General features: G+C 39.9%; 1 protein-coding gene across 16 annotated transcripts in view; it reads right to left on the reverse strand.

Moving 5' to 3' along the window:
* Positions 1-1,024: 1,024 nt before the first annotated feature.
* The window catches only part of cep170aa (centrosomal protein 170Aa), a 174,398-nt gene continuing 151,468 nt past the window's right edge, over positions 1,025-23,954 (reverse strand). For 15 of the 16 annotated variants that reach the window (XM_068045385.1, XM_068045382.1, XM_068045380.1 and 12 more), the window contains 3 exons: positions 21,401-21,494; positions 5,376-5,427; positions 1,025-4,458 (listed from right to left, as the gene is read on the reverse strand). In XM_068045385.1, coding sequence (XP_067901486.1) covers positions 4,253-4,458; positions 5,376-5,427; positions 21,401-21,494 — 352 coding nt within the window. In that variant the 3' untranslated portion in view covers positions 1,025-4,252. Of the gene's footprint in view, positions 4,459-5,375; positions 5,428-15,483; positions 15,571-21,400; positions 21,495-23,954 lie in introns of those variants that run through there. The other variant, XM_068045378.1, reaches the window with a different exon arrangement.

Here is a 23,954-nt window from a genome sequence, read left to right on the forward strand (position 1 = left end):
TAGAATGGTCTCTTCACACCCAGCACAAGAGGCCTTTCTGAACTGGTCACGTAAATTCCACAGGAGGGGAGATTTTCTGATCCAAGTTAGTCAAGTTGATTGGCAGTTCACCTGGCCAATAGCTGGATGTGTAGAGATGGGAGACAGTGGGGGGAGCGGGGGGTGGGGAGTTTTTAGCTTCCTGCCCAGCTAAGAAATTAAGTTGGAAATAGACAATTTCAAGAGATCTAGCACTGATGCCTATCAAAGAAAGTGAGGGCTTCCTGCTTAACTCTAGTGCCATCCAGTTTCAGAGAAATTACTGATCAGAAAAATGTTTTTAGTGCACTAACTGGGTTAGCATGCTTTGTTATCCTTCATGTTAAAGAGCACATTATGAAATAAACTTGCATAGCCATCAACACATTCATAAACGTATTCATTGTCGGTACTGTCACCCCAGAATACGAAGGACACACTACTAAAGTGGAGTGGGGGAAAAAGGACCTGCATTTTATCACCAGGTCACACACTACAGTGTGCAAATCCATCACATACCAGTCAGTGATGGCCTTTTAAGTTTTTTTTAACAAACATTCGCTGTGGCAAAGGTCTGGGAAAAGAACTTTATTTGAAACACATTAGAAATGTAAAAATACAAAAAAACATACATAACCAAATAAAAATAAATAGAGCCAATAGTGTTCGTACAAAATCAGGAGAAAACCATATAACTGCAAAACAAAGACAATATTGCAAATTACAACACAAATGTGTAAACACACGAATTAACACAAGAAAGTGAAGTGCTTAGCTAGCATGTTTAGAAGTTGGAGAATTCACTTCATTGCTATTTACTACAGAAGCTTTGTAGCATACCGTCTCATTACTTTTCCATCTATGGGGTAAAACTGTGCTTTTGCTTTTGTCATAACTTCTAGCCAGAGAGAGAGAGGGAGAAAAAGTACAGGTAACATTTGGTTATCCCTTTCTCAATGTTTGAACAAAAAGCAAGTACTTTTTTCAATCCACACACTATTCAAAAGGCATTTTTCCAACAGTGTGTAAAGTTAGATTGAGAGCGATCCTATATTGCCAGCCTAATGCCTGATTCTAGTTATGAAGGGCTGACATTGGCTTAGTATTGCACAGTGTTTTGCATCACTGAATTCACACCATTAATTGATACGTGGTAAGCTCCTACCTAGCTTGCATCAGCTGGAATTAGAGTCAATTTGCTGATCAAAATTGTGGCATATAGTAATTAAACTTGAGAAATATACATATTCACACCAGCAGAGGCAACCATAATACAACAATGTTGTAAGTGAACAGAAATTTGTGAGAAAAATGATGTGTCAATGCAAACATTCTTCATAAATGTACACCTTGATTATTGCTTAGTTGTTCAACTATGTTTTGAGTAACAGCTTCAGTGTTTGAATTAGTGGATTGGGATAATCTGGACCAATGCTGAGTCTAGTTGAAGCTACAATAACCATGAATTGGAAGGTTTTTCAGAAGTATCATCTTGCTTGTATGTAAGGCTATTGGCAATCAACTTGGAAAAGACTTCTACATTTTGTGAACAACAAAACAGTGGGGGTTATACTTTTTAGTATTAGAATCAGATTAATATAAAAAATGAAATTAGGACTGTAGTTACTACTTTTTAAACACATCTTTGGATTATCCACACTTAGAAAGTTAATACTGTGTGAAACCCAAATGGAATGGGGTTGGTGTTGCTCTCTCTCTTTAACATCCCTTCCTTCTACAGTGTCTCCTGTATCACTGCACAACTGATGCTGGGTCATGCAGCACTTCTTTTTCTCCGAAGCTACATCATAAAGGCAGTTTTTGTAGAAAAGGCAGACAGCTTTAAGACCCTTCAGTAACAAAGCAAGGCAGTATCACCAGTGACATAGGTACATAAAAAGGTCCATTCTTCAAAATATCTCAGGGAGGCTACTCTGTACCATGAAAGAGTGATTTACACCAGAGACCACTCATAACTGCATTATTACCACTACGCAAAACAAGAACCTAGCACCAAAATTGATTTATACAGCATTCAGTCTATAAGTGTAATTTAGAATACAACAATTTAACAGCAAACTTGCTGGGCATACTATGGTTGCAGTGCACTCGGTGCCAAGAATGCATGGCTCGGAGAGGTGTGATGCAGATCTGATTTTCTGCCACTGCCAGGTTCAAATGCAACTAGACTATTAGAGGGGCCAAAAAGTAAGAAGGGAGAAAATGTTAGACTACACTCATACGCTCAAAGGCCTGAAGTGTATTACGCGCCTTTTGAGCACAGTGTATGATTCAGGGAAGCAGCAAGGAACAGGATGGAAGTAGAGAGATTGGTTCTACGAAAACACACATTAATTTAATCTACTCAAGCCAAAACTAAACAGTTGTAAGCTGTTCTGTTATTAAACCTTAAATGGGTGAAAATTACAGTTTCCCTTAAGATAAAATGTGGAGCTTTATTTTGATTTGTGTGATCAATATTAACACTAGTTCTGGAAAATGTAACACACCTTTGGTACTCAGTTTTGACCTCAAATTTTCTCAGGAAATATATTGTACAGATCTCTTTACCATCTCCCAACCATGCACCCTAAACCCAACCTCAAATACACATCCTATTTGCATCATTCTAGTTTCCATTTCCCACAGCAGCCATTTATGCAGCTTATCTGAGTGACATTACAAGTAAAGTTGAGTAACAAATCGTTCTGTATTGTGATTTTGCAATCATTGAGAAATGGATTGATATTGACAAAGCTAATTTTACTTAGGGAGCAGGATGAGAAATTCTTCCTACTGCTTTTTTGGATTGAGGGGAAGGAATGGGGTTACGAAGGAATTTTTTTCTCTTCCAGTTTCAATAATAATTAAGATAAGGGATATCACGATTGGAGAATGGAATACTTTTGTCAGCATCAGCCATTTATAGAGTAAACTTATCTCAAGTATATTGCTGGGTAGCGTAATCAATCTCAGTATGACTTTTTTTTTTTCCTATCCATGCTATATTCTTCTGAGTGGATTCCCCATTATGAGCAGGTTTATCTTGTTGACACACATCCAAAAACGAACTGCATTGGGAATGCCCTACATACATTTCACATCGATGAGGCTCACTCACGAGAGGAGAGACTCCTTCCATCAGTTTACATTTGATGTAAAATGCCAGGGAAGTGAAACAGTGCACTGCCTCACTGTGCCCACTTAATCCATCAACAGTTTGCTTTTAACACTTAATTCACACTGATGCTGTACAACCAGAGTTGAATGACTGAGATTTTGGTCGGAGTGAATCACTTATGGGCCACTGATTTGCGAGTGGCCCTGTCAGGTTGATCAGCTCATTGTAGCACGATGGAAAGCATCCCAATTATTCTTCTGAAGACCTGACAAATCGTGTGTAATTCTTTAGCAAAATTCTATAAATCCAATGCAATTATGTTAATTTTTGCAGATTATTTTAGTGATTGTTTAAATCTGATGGATAAAGAGATTAAAACAAAACTCAATTACCAATGTAATGCTCCCACCCTTTAGCTCACATGTTGCTAATAGTGCAATAATGTATAATGCTAAAAATGTTGCAATCAACTGGACTTTTCAGCATTACAAGTTATCAACCTACTTCTGACCACAGCATAAAGCAAAGATGTTTCCCCCAATATTACAATAATTGCTGAATATGTTTTCTACTTTGTACAGTTAAGCAATATCCTATGCAGAGTCTGTGGTTTACATACGAAACACAGATAAATAACTAACAGCAGTTCTTTGATTCAACAGAACGTTGTTCAACTGACCAATATACTGAGCAGTTTGGCACCGATGTTTTTGTTTTTCGATATTCTTAACTTGTGTAATCTATACATTAGTCCATTTTACACAGTGCTGAAACACAATATTTCAATTCCAGTTTCAATAATAATGCCAATTTGCTTCTTCATTTTGAAGATGACTTATGAAGGCTAGGACAGCTGTCGATGTGGTTCACATTTCACTGCAAGCATCAGAGAATGTGACTTTTCTTCCCTCTAATGTTTCACTATTGGATGGATGCAAAGTTTACAACTGTAGCAAAAGTTACGTGGTGAGGAAAGCACCACAGAAAGCAGGAAAATACCTCAAAGCTAGTTAAATGGCAAGCAAACTTGTTCTCAGTATCACAGCCCAGATCAAAAATGTTGTGCCTGTTGATATGTGCTCTGCCACTTTAAGGAAACTACAAAAAATAGTGTTATTCATGCAAAGAATTATCTTTGTCCTCTCCATTGTGTTTGTACGAGCTGAAATGGTTGCTGTAGTCAGAGTCAGAGGCCGTGATCTGAGGACTTTGGGTTGAACTGGACTTGTGCTTGGCCTGTCCAGGCAAACTGGGACTTGACAATTTCAGGCCGCATGCTGAATCCAATGCACCATCTGGATCAATCATCACGTTGATGGCTAAAAGGAAAAAATGCAGTAACTTAAGTGTGATTTCAATGGATCACAAGTAACAATGATAAATCTGTTTTTTTCTTCGCATTTTTCGTGCAATTTGTATTTCTTGTAAAATTAATGCTTCTCTCATGACTGGGGAGCATTTATTTTCTACAAGCACATTCCAGCGTCATAACATTATTGTTGTAGCGGATCCACTGAAATGCTAGTCTCACTGAAATGTTCAGATAGGCATTTAAGATATTTCTTAGGTCAGGAACATTTGATAGAAACAAGAGGTTATTTCAAAGTCATATGACACAGTAATAACTCAACTACGTCAATCTTTGGAATTAAAGTGCTTGCTATGAGTGGGGAGAGAAAACATTTTGATCTGGCCTGGAACTGGTTTGCAAGCATGTTATAGGCCGAGGAAAATGGGTATATTTTAAATTGGTAAAATGTACAGTTATAATAAAGCACATTAGACATCAAGTACAAGTTCAAATTATATAGAAAGAGATAAAGAAACAGGGAGAATAGAGGTGGTGTGTTTATTCTTTAAATTTTTAAATGCACAGCATATAGTTAACACTACAATAATAAAACTACACCTGAGTAGCCTTATTTCTGTAATATTAGGGTTTGTTCCAGGAATAGCGTATGGCCTGAAAGCCTTAAAAATGACCTGGAAAATTGGAATACCTAGACCAGTCAGCATTTTAACACTTTACTTAGTTATGTATACCATGAGGATTATTTAGCTTGCTATATTGGACCAAGATGACTACAAGAAATATGAAACACAGTCAATAACAGTGATAGCATAATTCTACCATTTCTAAATTGCATTGAAGCAGAATCTGACCATAACTAGTACTATGTAGAATGCCAAAGAAACATCAGATGGCAAGAATTGAAAACTATGTAATGCCACTTACCTTGGAGCTGTTTTTCTACCTTTTTCAACTCCTGCAGGATTGATGAAATCTCCTTAAAAAAAATAAGGAGTGTAATTCATGTATTCCAAACAGTTGAGACTTCAGAAGCAAACTTAATATATTAACCATTTTAATTCTGACCACAATACAGACACTAATTGATCAGTTACAGACTGAACATAGCATTCTTCTGGAAACGACTGCAAAGAGAAAGCCTTAACACAACCGTAAATAAGCAAGGAATGAAATAATAATTTAAAGTATACAGCTTGGGTTTTCAGAAAAGGTCTGAATAAAACTTCAGTGCCAAAATGACTCGGGATTCAGCTGAAGGAATCATTTTCAGATTTTCTAAGTATGGTACTGCTAAGCTCATCTCACCTTAAGCGCTGGGCTGGGCATTACTGTGAAAAGGGCAGGAATGTAACTCTTTAGACTGCATAGTTGTTAAAACAATAAGGTCCAATTCAATACAATACTAGATACATTTTTTCGTTCATGGGATGTGAGTGTAGATGGCAATGCCAGCATTTGTTACCCATCCCTAATTGCAATGGGAAGATGATGAAGAGCCGCCTTCTTCAATCGTTGCAGTCCATGTGGTGTGGGTACACCCAAAGTGCTGTTAGGAAGGAAGTTCCATGTTTTTGACCCAGCGACAGTGAAGGAACAGCGATATAGTTCTAAGTCAGGATGGTGTGTAGCTTGGAGGGGAATTTGCAAGTGGCGATGTTCCCATGCATCTGCTGCCCTTGTCCTTCTAGGTGATAGAGGTTGCGAGTTTGGAAGGGGTTGTCAAAGGAGCTCTAATGCATCTTGTAGAGTGTACACACTACTGTCACTGTGCGTCAGTGGTGGAGGGAGTGAATGTTTAAGGTTGTGGATGGGGTGACAATCAATCAGGATGCTTTGTCCGGATGGTCTCAAGTTGGAGCGACACTCATCCAGGCAAGTGGGGAGTATTTCATCACACTCCTGATTTGTGCCTTGTCGAAGGTGGACAGACTTTGGGGAGTCAGGAAGTGAGTTACTCGCTGCAGAATTCCCAGCCTCTGACCTGTTCTTGCAGCCACAGTATTTATGTAATACAACACATAACTGCCAACTGTATTTATGTGCAAGTGAATGCACTTTATCTTACATTAAAATAATGATTTTATTCCTGCCGTATTGAAAATAATTAAACTTAGATGTTAACCAGAGGCGAAGTGAAGAGAAAAAGAAGACTGGCAAAGAGAAAATGTGAGAGTAGAATGGCAGTTAACTTAAAAGGGAATCCAAAAATCTTCTACCAGCTTGTAAATAGTAAGTGGATGGTAAGAGGCATGTTGGATCCCATTAGGGACAAAGAGGTGCAGGACAAGGCTAGAATACTTTGTATCAGTGTTTACTAAAGAAGAGGATGCTGACAAAATATCAGTAGAAGTGGAGATGGTAGAGGTAACAGAAAAAAAAAAATCAACAGGTACTTGGAGAGGCCTGAGTGAATTAAGAGCCAGCACGGATTTGTAAAAGACAGATCACGCTTGACTAATCTAATTGACTTTGATAAAGAATCTAAGAAGGCTGATGAAGGGAAGCAATGGATGTTGCCCATATAGATTTTAAGAAAGCTTTATAAAAGTACCACATAAAAGGCTGGTTAACAAAATTGAGGCCCATGGAATAGGAGGGTTGGATAAAAAATTAGCTTAACGGCAGAAAACAGCAAGTCGTGGTAAATGGTTGTTCTTCAGACTGGAGGATGGCAGACAGTGGTGTTCCTCATGAGTCAGTGCTTGGACTGTATGATTTGGATATTGGGGTAGAGAATAGAATTGCAAAATTTGCTGATATACCAAACTTTAAGGTATGGCAGACAGTGAGGATGATACCAATCGACTGCAACAGGGCATGGATAGGCTAGCAGAATGGGCAGACGTTAGGCAGATGGGATTTAATATAAGTGTGAGGTAATGCATTCTGGCAGAGGAAATGTAGACTTAATGGCACAGTTCTAAAGTCTGTGCAGGGGCAGAGGTACCTGGGGGTTCACAGAGTCAGAGTTTTACAGCACAGAAACAGGCCCTTCGGCCCAACGCGCCTGAACTGACCATCAAGCACCCGTCCTAACTAATCCCATTTCCCCACACTTGGCCCGTAGCCTTGTATGTTATGGCCTTTCAATTGCTCATCTAAATACTTCTTGAATGTCGTGAGTGTTCCTGCCTCTACCACCTCTTCAGGCAGTGTGTTCCAGATTCCAACCACCCTCTGGGTGAAAAGATTCTTCCTCAACTCCCCTCTAAACCTCCTGCCCCATACCTTAAATCTATGCCCCCTAGTTATTGACCTCTCCGCTGAGGGAAAACGTTTCTTCCTATCTATCCTATCAATGCCCCTCACAATTTTGTATACCTGAATCAGGTCCCCCCTCAGACTTCTCTGCTCCAAGGAAAACAACCCTGGCCTATCCAGTCTGTCTTCATAACTGAAATGCTCCAGCCCAGGCAACATCCTGGTGAATCTCCTCTGCACCCGCTCCACTGCAATCACATCCTTCCTGTAGTGTGGTGACCAGAACTGTACACAGTACTCCAGCTGTGGCCTAACCAGTGTTTTATACAGCTCCATCATAAACTCCCTGCTCTTATATTCTATGCCTGGCTAATAAAGGTAAGTATCCCGTATGCCTTCCTAACCACCTGTGCTGCTGCCTTCAGTGATCTATGGACAAGCATCCCAAGGTCCCTCTCACCCTCTGTACTCCCTAGGGTCCGACCATCCATTGTATATTTCATTGCCTTTTTGACCTCTCAATGTGCATCACCTCATACGTGCATAGATCTCTGAAGGTGGCAGGACCTGTTGAGAGAGTAGTTAGCAAAGCATATGGGAAGCTTGGCCTTCTTAAACAAGTACAAAAGCAGGGAAGTTCTGCTGAATCTTTATAAAGCTCTGTTGTGGCCACAACTAGAGTATTTCATCCAATTCTGGGCACCACACTTTAGGAAGGATGTGAGGATCCGTGAGGGGTTGCTGAACAGATTTACCAGAATGGTTCTGGGGATGAAGGATTTTAGCTACAAGGTTAGATTGGAGAAGCTGGGGTTGTTCTCCTTGGAGCAAAGGAAATTGAGGGGAAATTTGAAAGAGGTGTACGAGATTATCACAGATTTAGATAAGGTACACAAGGCAAATTTGTTTCCATTTACTGATGGTACAAGGACTAGGGACACAGATTTAAGGTTTTGGGCAAGAGATGCAGAGGGACATGAGGAAGAGCTTTTTTTATGCAGCGAGGTAATGACCAGGAACACTCTGCCTACAAAGGTGTTAGAAGCGAATACAAAGAATGACTTCAAAAGGAAATTGGATAGGCTCTCGAGGGAAAGAATCTTCCAGGGTGCTTCTATGACACTGGGCCAATTAACAGCCTGGAACCAGGATCCTCGTCCCTTTAAAGACAGGAATCCTGCCTCCAAGAGCAGCCGGCCAATCACAGGGCCGGTATAGCAGTATCGGCAGCGCCACTGGGAGTGGTGGCCACTGTCAGAACTGCAAGAGGTCTTGGACCCAGGCCCGGCACTGCAGCCCAGATCCAAGGTAAACGAGGCCGGCTCATCGGGGTCAGACTGGCAGGCCCCGGCGAGGGGGAAGCGGGGGTATTTAGTATCGGGGAGGGGGAGGGTGGTTCACAGGTGCCGGATTTCCTGGTGGGAGCACTCTGCAGACCACAGATTGCCCACAGAGGAGGGCCCTCCCTCCCCTAGCTCGCAGGGCGGTTGCCTTGCTTTTCTGGGTGACCTTCCCACGTGGCGGAACCCCCATCCGTTAAAAGGCCACTTAAGGCATCAGGGCAGGAAGGCTGTCTTTGGCCTATCCTGTTCTTGACAAGACTGCGTTGCGACAGGCCCTCCGCTCCTGCCTCCTGTCACAATTCTATGGGCCCCCCCACCCTGTCTCAGAGTGGCCCATAATACTCAGCCCGAAGTCTACATTTGAGTGCAAAGAAATTACACTTTGCTAACACGTAGACCTTTCAGATTTACTGTTACAGAAGCATCCCTCAATCTCAACATGGTCAAAATGATGCAAGTCATTGTATATATAAATTTGAGGAGTTGCAGCCCTCATGTTGGCGAGATGGATAACTGAAATTGTGTAACCAACTGTAGTTTCAACTTCTGAAAAGTATTAGCGCAACTAGCAGATTACTGGGAAAAATGCTTTGGGTATCAGACTATTCATGATACATACAAATATTCATATGGTCACCATAGTAGAGGTTGGGCAGAAAAATTCACTTGAATTCAGATTTTGATCAGTCATCAAGTGCATTAAGACAGTCCTCAGGGCATAAACTTCATGTAAAAAGATGGTTTGATAGACATACAATATCACTCATCACTACCAATGCATTTCTTGTTAAATTATCATTCTAAACATAGTCATTTATGGCATAGGGGATGGTGGCATAATTGCAATGTCACTGGACTAGTGATCCAGAGGTCCAGGCTAATGCCCTGGGGACATGGGTTCCAATCCCACCATGGCAGCTAGTGAAATTTAAATTCAATTAATTAATTTAAAAAATCTGGAATTGAAAGCTAGTCGCAGTAACAGTGCAATGAAACTATCAACTGTTGTAAAAAACCCCATCTAGTTCACTAATGTCCTTTAGGGAAGGAAATCTTCTGTCCTTACCTGGTCTGGTCTACATGTGACTCCAGACCCGCAGCAATGTGGTTGACTCTTAACTGTCCTCTGAAATGGTATGGCAAGCTATTCAGTTCAATGGCAATTAGGGATGGGCAATAAATGCTAACCTTGCCAGTGACGTCCATATCCCATGAAAGAATAAAAAATAGGCCATTTGGCCTATCAAGTCCATGCCTGCTCTCTGCAGAGCAATCCAGTCAGTTCCATTCCCCTGCTCGATTCCCATAGCCCTGCAATTTTATTCCCTTCAAGTGCCCATCCAGTTTCCTTTTGAAAATTATTCATTGTCTCCGCTTTCACCACCCTTGTGGGCAGTGAGTTCCAGATCATTACCACCCGCTGCGTAAAAATGTTCTTCCTCACATTCCCCCTGCATCTCGTGCTGAAAACCTTCAATCTATGTCCCCTAGTCCTTGTACCATTAGTTAATGAGAACAGTTTTTCCTTGTCTAACTTGCCTGTCATAATCCTGTATGCCTATATCAAATCTCCCCTCAATCTCTTTTGCACCAGGGAGAACAGCTTTTCCAAACTAACTTTGTAACTAAAATTCCCCATCCCTGGAACCATTCTGGTAAATCTCCTTGACACGCTCTCAAGGACCCTCATATCCTTCCTAAAGTGTGGTGACCAGAACTGAACGCAATACTCTAGTTGTGGCCTAATCTGAGCTTTATAAAGAGTTCAGAAGAACTTTCCTGCTTTTATACTTAATACTTCTATTTATGAAGCTCAAGATCCTATTATGCTTTGCCAAACACTCTCAATATGTCCTGCCACCTTCAAAAATTGATGCACATGCATCCCCAGGTCCCTCTGTTCCTGCACTATAGAACTCTAGAACTATACTGCTTCACTCTATCCCTTCTGCCAAAATCACCTCACACAGGGCGGCACAGTGGCGCAGTGGTTAGCACCGCAGCCTCACAGCTCCAGCGACCTGGGTTCAATTCTGGGTACTGCCTGTGTGGAGTTTGCAAGTTCTCCCTGTGTCTGCGTGGGTTTCCTCCGGGTGCTCCGGTTTCCTCCCACATGCCAAAGACTTGCGGGTTGATAGGTAAATTGGCCATTATAAATTGTCCCTAGTATAGGTAGGTGGTAGGGAAATATAGGGACAGGTGGGGATGTGGTAGGAATATGGAATTAGTGTAGGATTAGTATATAAATGGGTGGTTGATGGTCGGCACAGACTCGGTGGGCCAAAGGGCCTGTTTCAGTGCTATATCTCTGAAAAAAAACTTCTCTGTCTTAAATTTCATCTGCCACTTGTCTGCCCATTCTGCTCGCCTATCTATGTGTTGTTGCAGGCAGTTCATATTATCCTCACTGTTTGCTACTCCTCAAAGTTTGGTATCAGCAAATTTTGAAATTCTACTCTGTATTCCAAGATCCAATTCATGTATACCAAAAAAAAATCAGTGGTCCTAGCACTGACCCTTGTGGAATACCAGTGTCCACCATCCTCCAGTCTGGAAAACAACCATTTACCATGACTCACTGTTTTCTGTCCTTAAGCCAATTTTAAAAAATCCAATTGGACACTGACCATTCTTTTCCATGAGCCTCAATTTTGTTAACCAGCCTTTTATGTGGTACATCAAATGCTTTCTTAAAATCCCTATAGACTCCACTGCATTCCCTTCATCAACCTTCTCTATTATTTCATCAAAAAATTCAATTAGATTAGTCAAGCATGATCTGCCTTTTATGAATCAGTGCTGGCTATCCTTAATTAACTCAAACCTTTCCAAGTGCCTGTTAATTTTTTCCCTGATTATTTCTAAAACCTTACCCACTGCTGATGCTACATTAACTGGCCTGTAGTTGCTAGGACCATCCTCACATCCTTTCTTGAATAAGGGTGTCACATTTGCCACTCTCCAATCCTCTGGCACCTCTCCAAATCTAGGAGGAATTGGAAGATTATGGCAAGCTTTTTGATATCGCCACCCCCACTTCCTTTAGCAACCTAGGATGCAAGCCATCCGAACCAGGTGACTTACCTAACCTTAGCCTAGCCAGCCTTTTCAGTACCTCCTTCCTCTCAATTTTTACCCTATTAATTGCCTCTACTCTCTCAGCTTCTACCGATATTTTGTCAGCATCCTCTTCCTTTGTAAACACCGATACAAAGTACTCTAAGTATTCCAGCTTTGCTCTGTGCCTTTAAGCATATATCACCCTCTTTGTCCCTAATAGACCCCACTCCACCTCTTACTACAAGCTTACTATTTATATGCAGGTAGAAATTTTTTGGGTTCCCTTTTATGTTAACTGCCATCCTATTCTCTTATTCTCTCTTTGCTAGTGATATTTTCCTCTTCACTTCCCCTCTCAACTTATTGTATTTGACCTTACTTGAAGAATTCACCTGACGTGCATCATATACCTTTTTTTTTAAGTTTCATCATAATCTCCAAGTCCCTCTTCATCCAAGAGCCCTATTTTTGGTTCCCTTACCTTTCGCAATTGTTGGAATGTACCGAGCATTTTTGGTTCCCCTATCTTTCATCCATGGTACTATATCTATTCCAAATGGCCCCAATCAAAACACCTAGAACAGTCTTTATTAAATTGGATAAACAGGCCATCAGATTCCTTTGGACGGCCAAGGAAATTTCAACTACAAGGCACAGAGATAGTTTTTCATGAGATCCCCATATTGTACACTTTATAGTCTTCCAGATGACCATAAGTTTAACATTCCTTTAACCATTCCCATCAGTACAACAAAATTCCCTCAAACATGTATCATTCAACCATATTGTTGTACTGTGGATATCTCAATAGTTTCTCAGTCTGTGTAGTTCTACCTGTGCATTTAATAAAAAATTGCATCATTATTCATTTTCCAGCTGTCCACGATAGAGCTACACTTTTATCTGTTGCTCGCTGCTCCACTGCACAAAATTATTTAACAGAATTTTAGGACAGGTAACCCTGTTAACCAAAATCTAATTTCTTGCCAGTAATTTGTATTCAGATTTGTAGAAGTGGATCGTCTGCTAATAACTTTTATGTTCTACATTGTGGGAAAATAGGGCGGCACAGTGGCGCAGTGGTTAGCACCGCAGCCTCACAGCTCCAGCGACCCGGGTTCAATTTTGTGTGCTGCCTGTGTGGAGTTTGCAAGTTCTCCCTGTGTCTGCGTGGGTTTTCTCCGGGTGCTCCGGTTTCCTCCCACAAGCCAAAAGACTTGCAGGTTGGTAGGTAAATTGGCCATTATAAATTGCCCCTAGTATAGGTAGGTGGTAGGGAAATAGAGGGACAGGTGGGGATGTGGTAGGAATATGGGATTAGTGTAGGATTAGTATAATGGGTGGTTGATGGTCGGCACAGACTCGGTGGGCCGAAGGTCCTGTTTTAGTGCTGTATCTCTAAATCATCAAAATCAAGTCCTTTCTTTTCTTTGCTTGGCACTGTCATTTCCAAAGATATGATTGAGATTGTGAACAAGTCAAGTGGGGAATCAATCATGAACACAAATGCAATGTCTTATCACACTGTTACAAATTTCTGCCCTGAAAGGTGAACAATTGAATGGTGAGCGGTGCATGGCTAGAATTCGGAATCAAGACAGCAAGACAAAGATGTTCATCAATTTTAGAAACGGATATGGTTTACCATCACAACCACTCGACAAAAGTTAATTGATCATACCAATATTTATATAATATATATATTCCCACAATGCAGAACATAAACGTTATTAGCAGACGATCCACTTCTACAAGCCTGAATACAAATTACTGACAAGAAATTAGGTTTTGGTTAACAGGGCTACCTGTCCTAAAATTCTGCTAAATAATTTTGTGCAGTGGAGCAGCAAGCAACAGATAAAAGTGTTGTAGCTCTATAGTGGACAGGTGAAAAATGAGTAATGATGCCTTTTTGAAGTGTCTAATGGCCAGTTTCAAATATAGGAAATTCAATTTGTGGTCACAATTATCCTAGACTACTAAACAACATTCCAGCCCTTGCTTTTGCTGCATTTAATTTCCTTACAAGCTGCCTCTTAGCAAGTGTTCAATCTGTCTTGTCCATTGTGACAATTGACTAATTACCACTGATCCATAATTTATTAAAGTAATTCCAAACACTAAAAGCATACTTTAAAAATCCTGATAAATGTTTAATTCACCTTGTCCAAAAATTTTGTAACGTTAATTATCTTCCTTAAATCTCATTACAAAATTGTGTTCCAGCGTTAAGAATTATGACTGGCACAATTGGCATTAAAGAAAAACTCTGGGATCCTTTTTAGTTTTATTTCTTAACTTGAGTTACTACTTTTTAAGATTGTTTACTTTTCATTTTCATTGCTTTAATGTTTAAAAACTAAACTTTAAATGACCCACACAACAGCATAAATTACTGTCTGTTTTACATCTATGGCTGTTGCAAGTTTACCGATATTACAAGGCTTCAGTCTGACACAACACAGCTGGCTTACTGACCATGAGTTTAACAGCAGTGATTACTCAATGGAATCTATAGCTAAAGCCATTTTGAGAAACTGTACCTCCTCATTAACTACGCTTAAAATATTTAAAATACTAAAATATTTATTCTAGATTACCTCTTTTGTCTAGGATTGTTGCTCTGCACAGGACTTCTAAATTGAAGGAATAGAATGCCGCAAATCCCCAAGATGTGTAGAGAATATGCATGAATATCCACGCATTTTTCCACTTCTAATAGTCTAAAGGAACACTTATATATGCACGGTACAACATTTATAGTACAAGATAAATATTCATTTGGACCTTACCTCAGGAATATGAGGCATACTAAAATGTAATATGACTACACAAAAATAGGATGAAAAAGACTACCAGGCCCATCACGCCCACCTAATGCAGATACAGCATAATCACCCATAGCATCGACTTCATCCCTCCTCAATCTCTTAAAAGAGCAAGCAAACAAGAGGGGAAAATCCAAAAATTGTTAATTATTCAGAACAATTACAGCAGATCTTTAATAATTTAGTTGCTAACATAAAAGTTCTCTATTAGTAAGGATTTTCTTGCAGATTCAGTTTCAAAATTTTGTATAATCTATTTGAGCTCTGTCCTTATTCATCCCATCACATCCCTCCACATTGGAATTTACTTCCTCATGTCACCTCATTTCCTCTAACCCCACCTTCAAAACCTCCTCAAAACTGACCTTCATATGTATGCCTTTGGTCACCCTTGCCTAATCTTTATCCCTTATTTCACTGGTTCAATGTCCTCCCCCCTGCAAAGCACCTATGAATGTTATGTTACATGAAACACGCTGCTCCTAGTCCTTTTTACCTTAGATTTTTCAACTGCTAATATCATACTGTTTACAAAAACTATAGAGCATTTTTAATACAGAACAGTTTAATTTGAAATATATATATTCTTTGATGATTTGCATTCATGTTTTACAGACAAAATTTCTTCTATTGCATCTTGGGAGATTCTTCGGTGCAGCAAGTTGTTACAATCTGGAATGCTCTGCACTAAAAGGTAGGGGAAGCAGACTCAATTAATAACTTTTAAAAGTAAATTGGATATATACTTGAAAAGGAAACATTTGCAGGGCTATGGGGAAAGAGCGGGAGAGTGGGATAGGTCTTTCAAAGAGCCGGCACAGACACGATGGTTGTGTGCCTCCTGTGCTGTAAGATTCCATAATTCTATGAATTCCTCAATTATAACAATTCTAGTTCAATAGCCTTGACTATCCCACCTGCTGTCTAACTTCATTCAAGCGCCTGGTTGTCTTAATGGGGCACAAGTACAGTACTGTGAATAGTTTCTTCATATTAAAGAATAGGAACAGATATACTAGAAACAGTCATAAGAAATCTGACTGACTTGTCATGCATATGGCATTTGTCAATTGTGTTCTAATGTGAAGTGGACAAAGTACAATTGATTTTATAGAGTTTTAAAGTAAAAAAAAAATTCAGCATATTATAATCCATGAGGGCCACTGCAATTGACATATCTTATAAATAATGATATGTTTTCAGTTTACATAATAAAGCAAGTACCTTTAGGTATAGCATTACATTTTAATTGTACTAATTATACAGGCATTTCATTTAAAATTTCATATTTTTAATACAATATTTTATACTACTTTGATGTGATTATATATTGTATCCTGGTAAATTATCATATTTACTAACTGACTTTGAATATTGTGATCAATATGGTTTTACTATATTCCTATTACGCTGTGTTAAAGTAACTGAAGCAAGTCCCTATCCATTTCTGCACAATGTCTCCCTGCACATTTGCTGCTCTCACTGCTTGTTGATCCTAGTTTATGTTAAACCATGAGTATCCCAAGACACAACTGTCAGGAAAATCAATAGAAAAGACAGCAAGAGCAAACTTTGCCTGGAAGGGGGTTGGGGGGGGGGGGGGGCGGGTGGCGGTGTTGGTTGGGGAAAGAGGGGAAGAAATATGATGATTGAGAGAGAAAAATAAAATGAAAGGAAGAGATGGAAAGAAGAGAAGACAAATTAGAGTGGGACAGTGACAGAGAAAAGCAGAGAGCCAAAACACAAAAAGCCTGGGCCATTTTCTTTTCTCATTAATCATTTGCTTTTAAAACCTTGAAACATGTAATTATACTTTTCCGAAAAAATCTTTTATCTGCCTGTTCTCCGGCGAGACCAAAATATCAATTTATTTTTATGTAGGGAATATTCTCAAGAGTAGTTGCCAGGATTTTATTAATCTAAAGAGCACAAGGATCATATGGAATAGTCAGCAAGAATTTAAAAGCAAATCAAATATATTCTTAGATATAATGGAGATCTATCCAATCATTTTTGGGTGGGAAAATGAAAAAACAGGAGTAACTTTCCAGAATGTTTCCTCAGTAGACTAAAGTCTACTTTAGTGGACTTGGATGGAGTCCATTAGGAAAAGGCCTCATAGGGGTGAATAAGTGCTCTTATGTTAACATCACAATGTCATAGAGATATACAGCACAGAAACAGGTTCTTCGGCCCATCGTGTCTGTGCCGGCCATCAAACACCTACCTGTTCTAATCTCATTTTCCAGCACTTGGCCTGTAGCCTTGTATGCTGTGGTGTTTCAAGTGCTCATCTAATTACTTCTTAAATGTTGTGAGGGTTCCTGCCTCTAACAACTCTTCAGGCAGTGCGTTCCAGATTCCAACAACCCTTTGAGTGAAAATTTCTTTCCTCAAATTCCCTCTAAACCTCCTGCCCCTTACCTTAAATCCATGCCCCCTGGTTATTGACCCCTCCGCTAAGGGAAAAAGTTTCTTCCTATCTAACCTATCAATGCCCCTCATGTCATTCCAAGATCAATGACACTCTGCTCCAACTCATCTGGAGTAAATATAAGCTATCAAAACCATGCACCTTCAGTAATCAAAGCAAAAAAGTGCAGATGCCACAAATCTGAAATAAAAACATATTAACGTAATAACAACATATTAACCGATCAGACACTTTAGCCTTATGGACTCAATATTGAGTTCAACAATTTTAGTACATGACTGGCCATTTTTAAATATTTTTATTTTTTAAAAAAATGTATTTAATTTTTTAACCATGTGCCTGTTTATCATGTTGTGCTTTTGGACAGAGCTGCTCATTATTCTGCCATTAATACTCTCTCTGAACTAATGCTTTGTCTTTCACCACAAGCATTAACATATTCTTTGCCTTTGTCCCATGGTATTTGTGTTATTTAATCTCTCCTGCCCTCTGCCCTATCACACACTTTCCGTATTGTTCTCTTCCCCACCATCTGCACACCCCCCTTCATTTGCTTAAAACCTAATACTTTTCTAAACTTTGCCAGGTCTGATAAAAGGTCACAGACCTGAAACGTTGGACTGACGTTTTAAAAAAATGGAGCGGCGCGAGATGTTTGCCAAGGAGCCGATGTGATATTTAGTGCAGTGGCTCATTTAAATGGACAGGGTGTATCGCCGCATCCCCTCCCACCGATGACGTGGAGGGGGTGGGTGCTCGCCCTCGGCAATGGTGCCACCGCGCAGGCGCCATTTTTAAAGGACTTAAAGCCCTTACTAACAGTTTCAATTATTAAAGGGAACTGTGCATATGAACTTGAAAATAATTGCAGAAATATTCCCAGCCCCTCTCCCATACCCCCAAATAGCATTATATATCATTCTTGCCCTCTTCCCCCTCGTCACCCCCAAAATACGTACCTTGAGTATATGACCTTTCCCCCTCCCCAAAGTTTAGAACCTTTTACCATTAACCCTTCCCATCACCTTCTCAAAAAATCAGATCCCATCCTGAAAACTTAACTGCTCCAGCCTCCCAACCAGTGTTCCGCAGGTGCAGGAAGTCCGGCAACCAGCCGGAATATCGCAGCGGGAAGGTCGTCGCGATGACAAGTATTAATTAATTTATTTACATAAATTAAAATATTTTAAAGAGGCTCCTGTCGCCGAGCAGCAAGGGAGCTGCCACGAGGCCTTGCAGCCGCTGGTTAATTGGGACGGGGCCTTCCTGGCGTCAAGGCCACGCCTGCAACGTCGGGGGGCTGGTAAAAGAGGCTGGGCGGCACAGTGGTGCAGTGGTTAGCACCGCAGCCTCACAGCTCCAGCGACCCGGGTTCAGTTCTGGGTACTGTATGTGCGGAGTTTGCAAGTTCTTCCTGTGACTGCGTGGGTTTCCGCCAGGTGCTCCGGTTTCCTCCCACAGCCAAAGACTTGCAGGTTGATAGGTAAATTGGCCATTGTAAATTGCCTCTAGTGTAGGTAGGTAGTAGGAGAATGGCGGGGATGTGGTATGGAATATGGGATTAATGTAGGATTAGGGTGGTTGTTGGTCGGCACAGACTCGGTGGGCCGAAGGGCCTTTTTCAGTGTTGTATCTCTAAATAAATAAATAAAATAAATAAAATCCAGCCCGTTATCTCTGCTTCTCTCTCCACAGATGCTGCCTGACCTGAGTATTTACAGCACTTTGTTTTTATTTCACCTTCTGTAATCTCAATTCTCAAGTGCTGTTCAAGGCATGATACTGGGTTGCTTTAAGGCAGAGTTTAGCAAGAGGTATTTATTAAGAAAGCAGAGAGTTGTTGGCATAGTGGAATGCAGAGCACAGCCATAAACTACTCCAGCTTTGCTCTTATACATCTACTTGTTTGAATTCCGATAATTACTTAACTCATCATTACTCATAGCTAATCACTGAAAATCATAGTTATACCACATGCTTGGAGAAACAGCAGTGGAAACAAAAAATATATTTCTACAAAAACAGAAATACAGTTTCAACTGATTATTCCTTTTTTAAGTTAACTCATTAAAATTCATTTTCCAGTTCAAAACATGCAAGTGTAAGCAGAGCACAGGTGCATGCATTCTTTGATACCTTTATTATGATTAACTTAGGGTAGAAACTGTGGACAATAGCTTTCAAGACCTTGTTAGATGAGTGTAAACTAAAAGGAGTTTTTGTTAGTGTGAGGTTAATGTGTATATTTTATGATCCATGTTAAACAAAGGACATGAAAGAACCCACATAACTATCTTACTATTTAATATGGTTAAAAGAGAAAATATGCCACGACAAGTCACCATATGACAAACACCTCCAAAACTCTGTACAATAATACTGTATCTCAAGATTTTTAAAAAATATAACTCTAAAATCTATTCACCCTTCATGTGCTACCATTTATTTTCCTTCTGCTGGGGATTAGAATGGTCTGTCTTCAGACCACTCCATGACTACTGAGTGGTGTTCTCTGATTCAAGCCTGAACTCGAACATCCTCTTCTCCACATACCAAATAATGGAAACTGTGCTGCAGCTGACAAACTCAACTGACCAAGGCTAAGAAATTAACAGATAGTCATGATTGTCAAAGCCATGATCTTTTAGTTGAGTCAACACAGCCATTACTGAAAAGTTATTTGCTTTCCACCAAGGACTATAATGTGCATTGTACACTTTTCTTTGGCTGCAGCACCTTATTACTGAACTGAAAAATTAAGTTGCACTTGTACAAGAAACCACCTACAGTCAATCATACTGAAAGCTGAAAAAAAGAGAAATAAATGGTTTTGTCTTCTGCAAAGCTGCAAACGTAATGGCCTATTAGTTTGTAAATAAACTTAGAGGCCCAAGGATTGTTGAATGTCAGTTTTCAGGCCTCATAACATACTCAGCACGAGATGCTGGAGCTGGTTGCACCTCCACAAACAGCTTTCTGCAGTGAACACATCAATGCAGGGCCACATGCCTCACTGGCAGTGGCCCTCAGGCAAGTTCTGGGAGAAGGGGGGTGGGGGAGCGAAAGAGACTCCTGCTGCAAAAGAAGCTTAAGTGGGGTATGCATGACCTATACCCAGGTTATCACTAACTAATTTCTCAATGTCAACCTTCAACAGGCATTAAGCCCCTAACTAACATATTTAAGTTTAGCAGCAGGACCAACACTTGCACAAATTGGGCACAAACTGTTTCACTAATAAATTGGAGTACTTCATGCCTGAAAATCCGACATAACACATTTCAATTTCTACCCCAATTGCTAGTATTAAACTTCTTTCACCAACAATAAAGTGCATTCACACACACTATAATAGGTCAACAGGGTGAAAACTAAATCCTCAACCAGAATTTGCTTACAGCAAACATTCAGCAAGCAAGGCGCTGGATACACTTCTCTTTGGCTGCAGCACCTTATTACTGAACTGAAAAATTAAGTTGCACTTGTACAAGAAACCACCTACAGTCAATCATACTGAAAGCTGAAAAAAAGGGAAATAAATGGTTTTGTCTTCTGCAAAGCTGCAAACGTAATGGCCTAGAAATTAGTTTGTAAATAAATTTAGAGGCCCAAGGATCGTTGAAAGTCAGTTTTCAGGCCTCATAACATACTCAGCACAGGAACACCACTCACAGTAGTCATGGAGTGGTCTGAAGTTCTTTACACAGAGGGTGGTGGGTGCCTGGAACGCGTTGCCAGCGGAGGTGGTAGACGCGGGCACGATAGCGTCTTTTAAGATGTATCTAGACAGATACATGAATGGGCAGGAAGTAAAGAGATACAGACCCTTAGAAAATAGGCGACAGTTTTAGATAGAGGATCTGGATCGGCGTAGGCTTGGAGGGCCGAAGGGCCTGTTCCTGTGCTGTAATTTTCTTTGTTCTTTGTTCATTCTAATCCCCAGCAGAATGAAAATAAATGGTAGCACATGAAGCACATTTCAACTGAAGCCCAGCCAGAAAGAAAGCACTATAAAGCACAGATGTACAAATTAACAAAGAAGCAATTATCATGTACACTGAAGTGATGTATCTGCTTTCCCACCTTATTTGATGTTTTCAAAATAGGAACTTCACTCTCAGATCGCATCTTGTTTTCAATTTCTTCCCAGTTTCTGTCTTCATTTTTGAACAAAATCCTACAAACAGAAAGTGTAAAATTTCAGTAGTCACTGCAAGTACAAAGAGTGGAAGAAAAAATTAATATTTCCCTCGTATTCTCATTTACTTACATGATTATAAAAACATTTTTTTTCCCTCTGACCTACCACTTTGTATTTGTAGATCCGCATCAAGTGCCTCATAAATAGTCCTCCTTAACAACACAAAACAACCTCATCTCAAACAGCACTGTTAGCTCAAAATTGTTTAATGGCTTAAACTGTATAAAATAATTTTTGTTTCTCCACCCCTTGCATTTCACCAGTTACGGAGTTATTTTCTGCCTTCTCATGTGACGAGGGTTTTCACAGAACACATCCTATAATAGCTCCAGAGGGTGAAAACTGACCCCGCCACCACCCCCCCCCCCACACCATCCCGCCAACGATTTCCTCACAGCAATTAGAAATATTCAGCAAGGCCCTGGTGACATTTCCAAGCGAAGCCCAGCCAGACAAAAAAATCCTGCAGATATTTTCAACATTAAATGATTAATGTGATGAGAGCATTTAGTAATTTTTTTCTACAATTGCTAACTTAATATGTTGGTTATGTTAAAAATGTTGCTGTCATTTTTATGCACAATTTTGAATGGAGGAGGAAAATACTGGCTGAAATTAGTAACTTGATCGAGTGGTTTAGTGGTGCTTGCTCACTGTTGATTAGAAGTTTTTTTTATCTGTTTCGAATGGAACTGTGTATCTAAGCCATTAACGATTTTTTGTCCTATTCGTGATGCTTCTGAGGCCACATGTTTAGATGTGATATCTTTGAGAGGTATAACACTACAGAACTGTTAATTATATAGATGCTGAGGAGTAAATTGTTCAAAGGGTTTTCATATTGGATATTTTGCTGTAATTGCTTTGCCATGGAGATCATTGTGCAACTTGAGCACCAAATACATGAACAGACTTAAGCACATCCCCTACTGTGGAAATTCCTTTTGGATCTTTCAGTTACACAACATTGATTTTCCAAGGGTCAAATGAAAGATAAGTTCTATTGCAATATATTAGCAACTGCTGAAACTCCTTATCTACCTTGGTCAGTGCAATAGAAATAAATGGAACACCGCTATTTGGCACTCCAGAGACTTTGATGCAAGAGCATTTCACAATACTATGAACAATGGGAGGGTTGACCAGTGAACAGTTGCACATTAGGCCAGGCTGAATGTTCTGTTAAGCTGTAGACTATTCTTGCTCTTGTAATATATTGGTTCAACAGATGTCTTAAGCAGTTATACTATTGCAACATTATAAAATTAATTTCTTGAATATCAAATACAGATATCCAGTTACTTCATTAAATATTCTATACTGAAAGTTACAATGCAAGGTTCAACGGTGACATCTCCGGGGTGCATAATCTTCAAAATATTTGTACAATATCGGTTTATAATTAGAACCATAGATGTTGACAGCATAGAAAGAAACCATACTGCCCATCCCGTCAGTACCAGTTCCTTGCTAGAGCAATCCAAAACTAATCCTGATATGTTAGATCAAAAATTAATTATAGACTAAGGTTTTAAAATGATCAATATTTTTCCATATTGCTCCTGTGAAGGGTCATGGGATGTTTTACTACACTAAAGGCACTATATAAATGCAAGCTATTGTTGTTGTTTGTGAAATGATGCACCTGGTATGCAGCCTCAATTAATAGGAGTGCCATCATCAGCACCATAGCACTTAATCACCAGAAATTTGGAAGCACCATAAATTGTGTGATCTGTTTGATTCGTCAATCAGTGTTCCAGTTGCTTCACAATGCAAAATTTCTTACTTGGTTTTGCCCAAGGCATTGGCTATTGAGAGTCAGATGATATGCCATTTAATAGTTTCTAAAAAAGTAAAAACCACTGATTTACAGTGGATCGAAGTTGCAGGTTCAAGATCAGATCTAAACTACTAAGGAAAACAAAGAGCATGGTAAGATGAGGTCTAAAATAAGGTGGCTAGAAAGAATAAAGGGCAGATTGGGTAGGCAGACTGAGGCCTGAAATCTGGCTGTCCCAAATGGGTGAGGCAGGCAGGAGAGAGGCTTACAACTATAATTACAATATAGCATATCCTAACAATAAAATAAAATTAGTACAGAAAAAAACAATGTTTCTACATTAGAGGTGCTTCTCAGAAAAATCTGGAAAATGTAAACAAGCTACAAACTAAAAGCAAAATACTGCGGATGCTGGAAATCTGAAACAAAAACAAGAAATGCTGGAATCACTCAGCAGGTCTGGCAGCATCTGTGGAAAGAGAAGCAGAGTTAACGTTTCGGGTCAGTGACCCTTCTTCGGAACTGACAAATATTAGAAAAGTCACAGATTATAAGCAAGTGAGGTGGGGGTGGGGCAAGAGATAACAAAGGAGAAGGTGCAGATTGGACCAGGCCACATAGCTGACCAAAAGGTCATGGAGCAAAGGCAAATA

This window comes from Heterodontus francisci, chromosome 13 (assembly GCF_036365525.1).
Source record: "Heterodontus francisci isolate sHetFra1 chromosome 13, sHetFra1.hap1, whole genome shotgun sequence".
NCBI classification, from domain to species: domain Eukaryota; kingdom Metazoa; phylum Chordata; class Chondrichthyes; order Heterodontiformes; family Heterodontidae; genus Heterodontus; species Heterodontus francisci.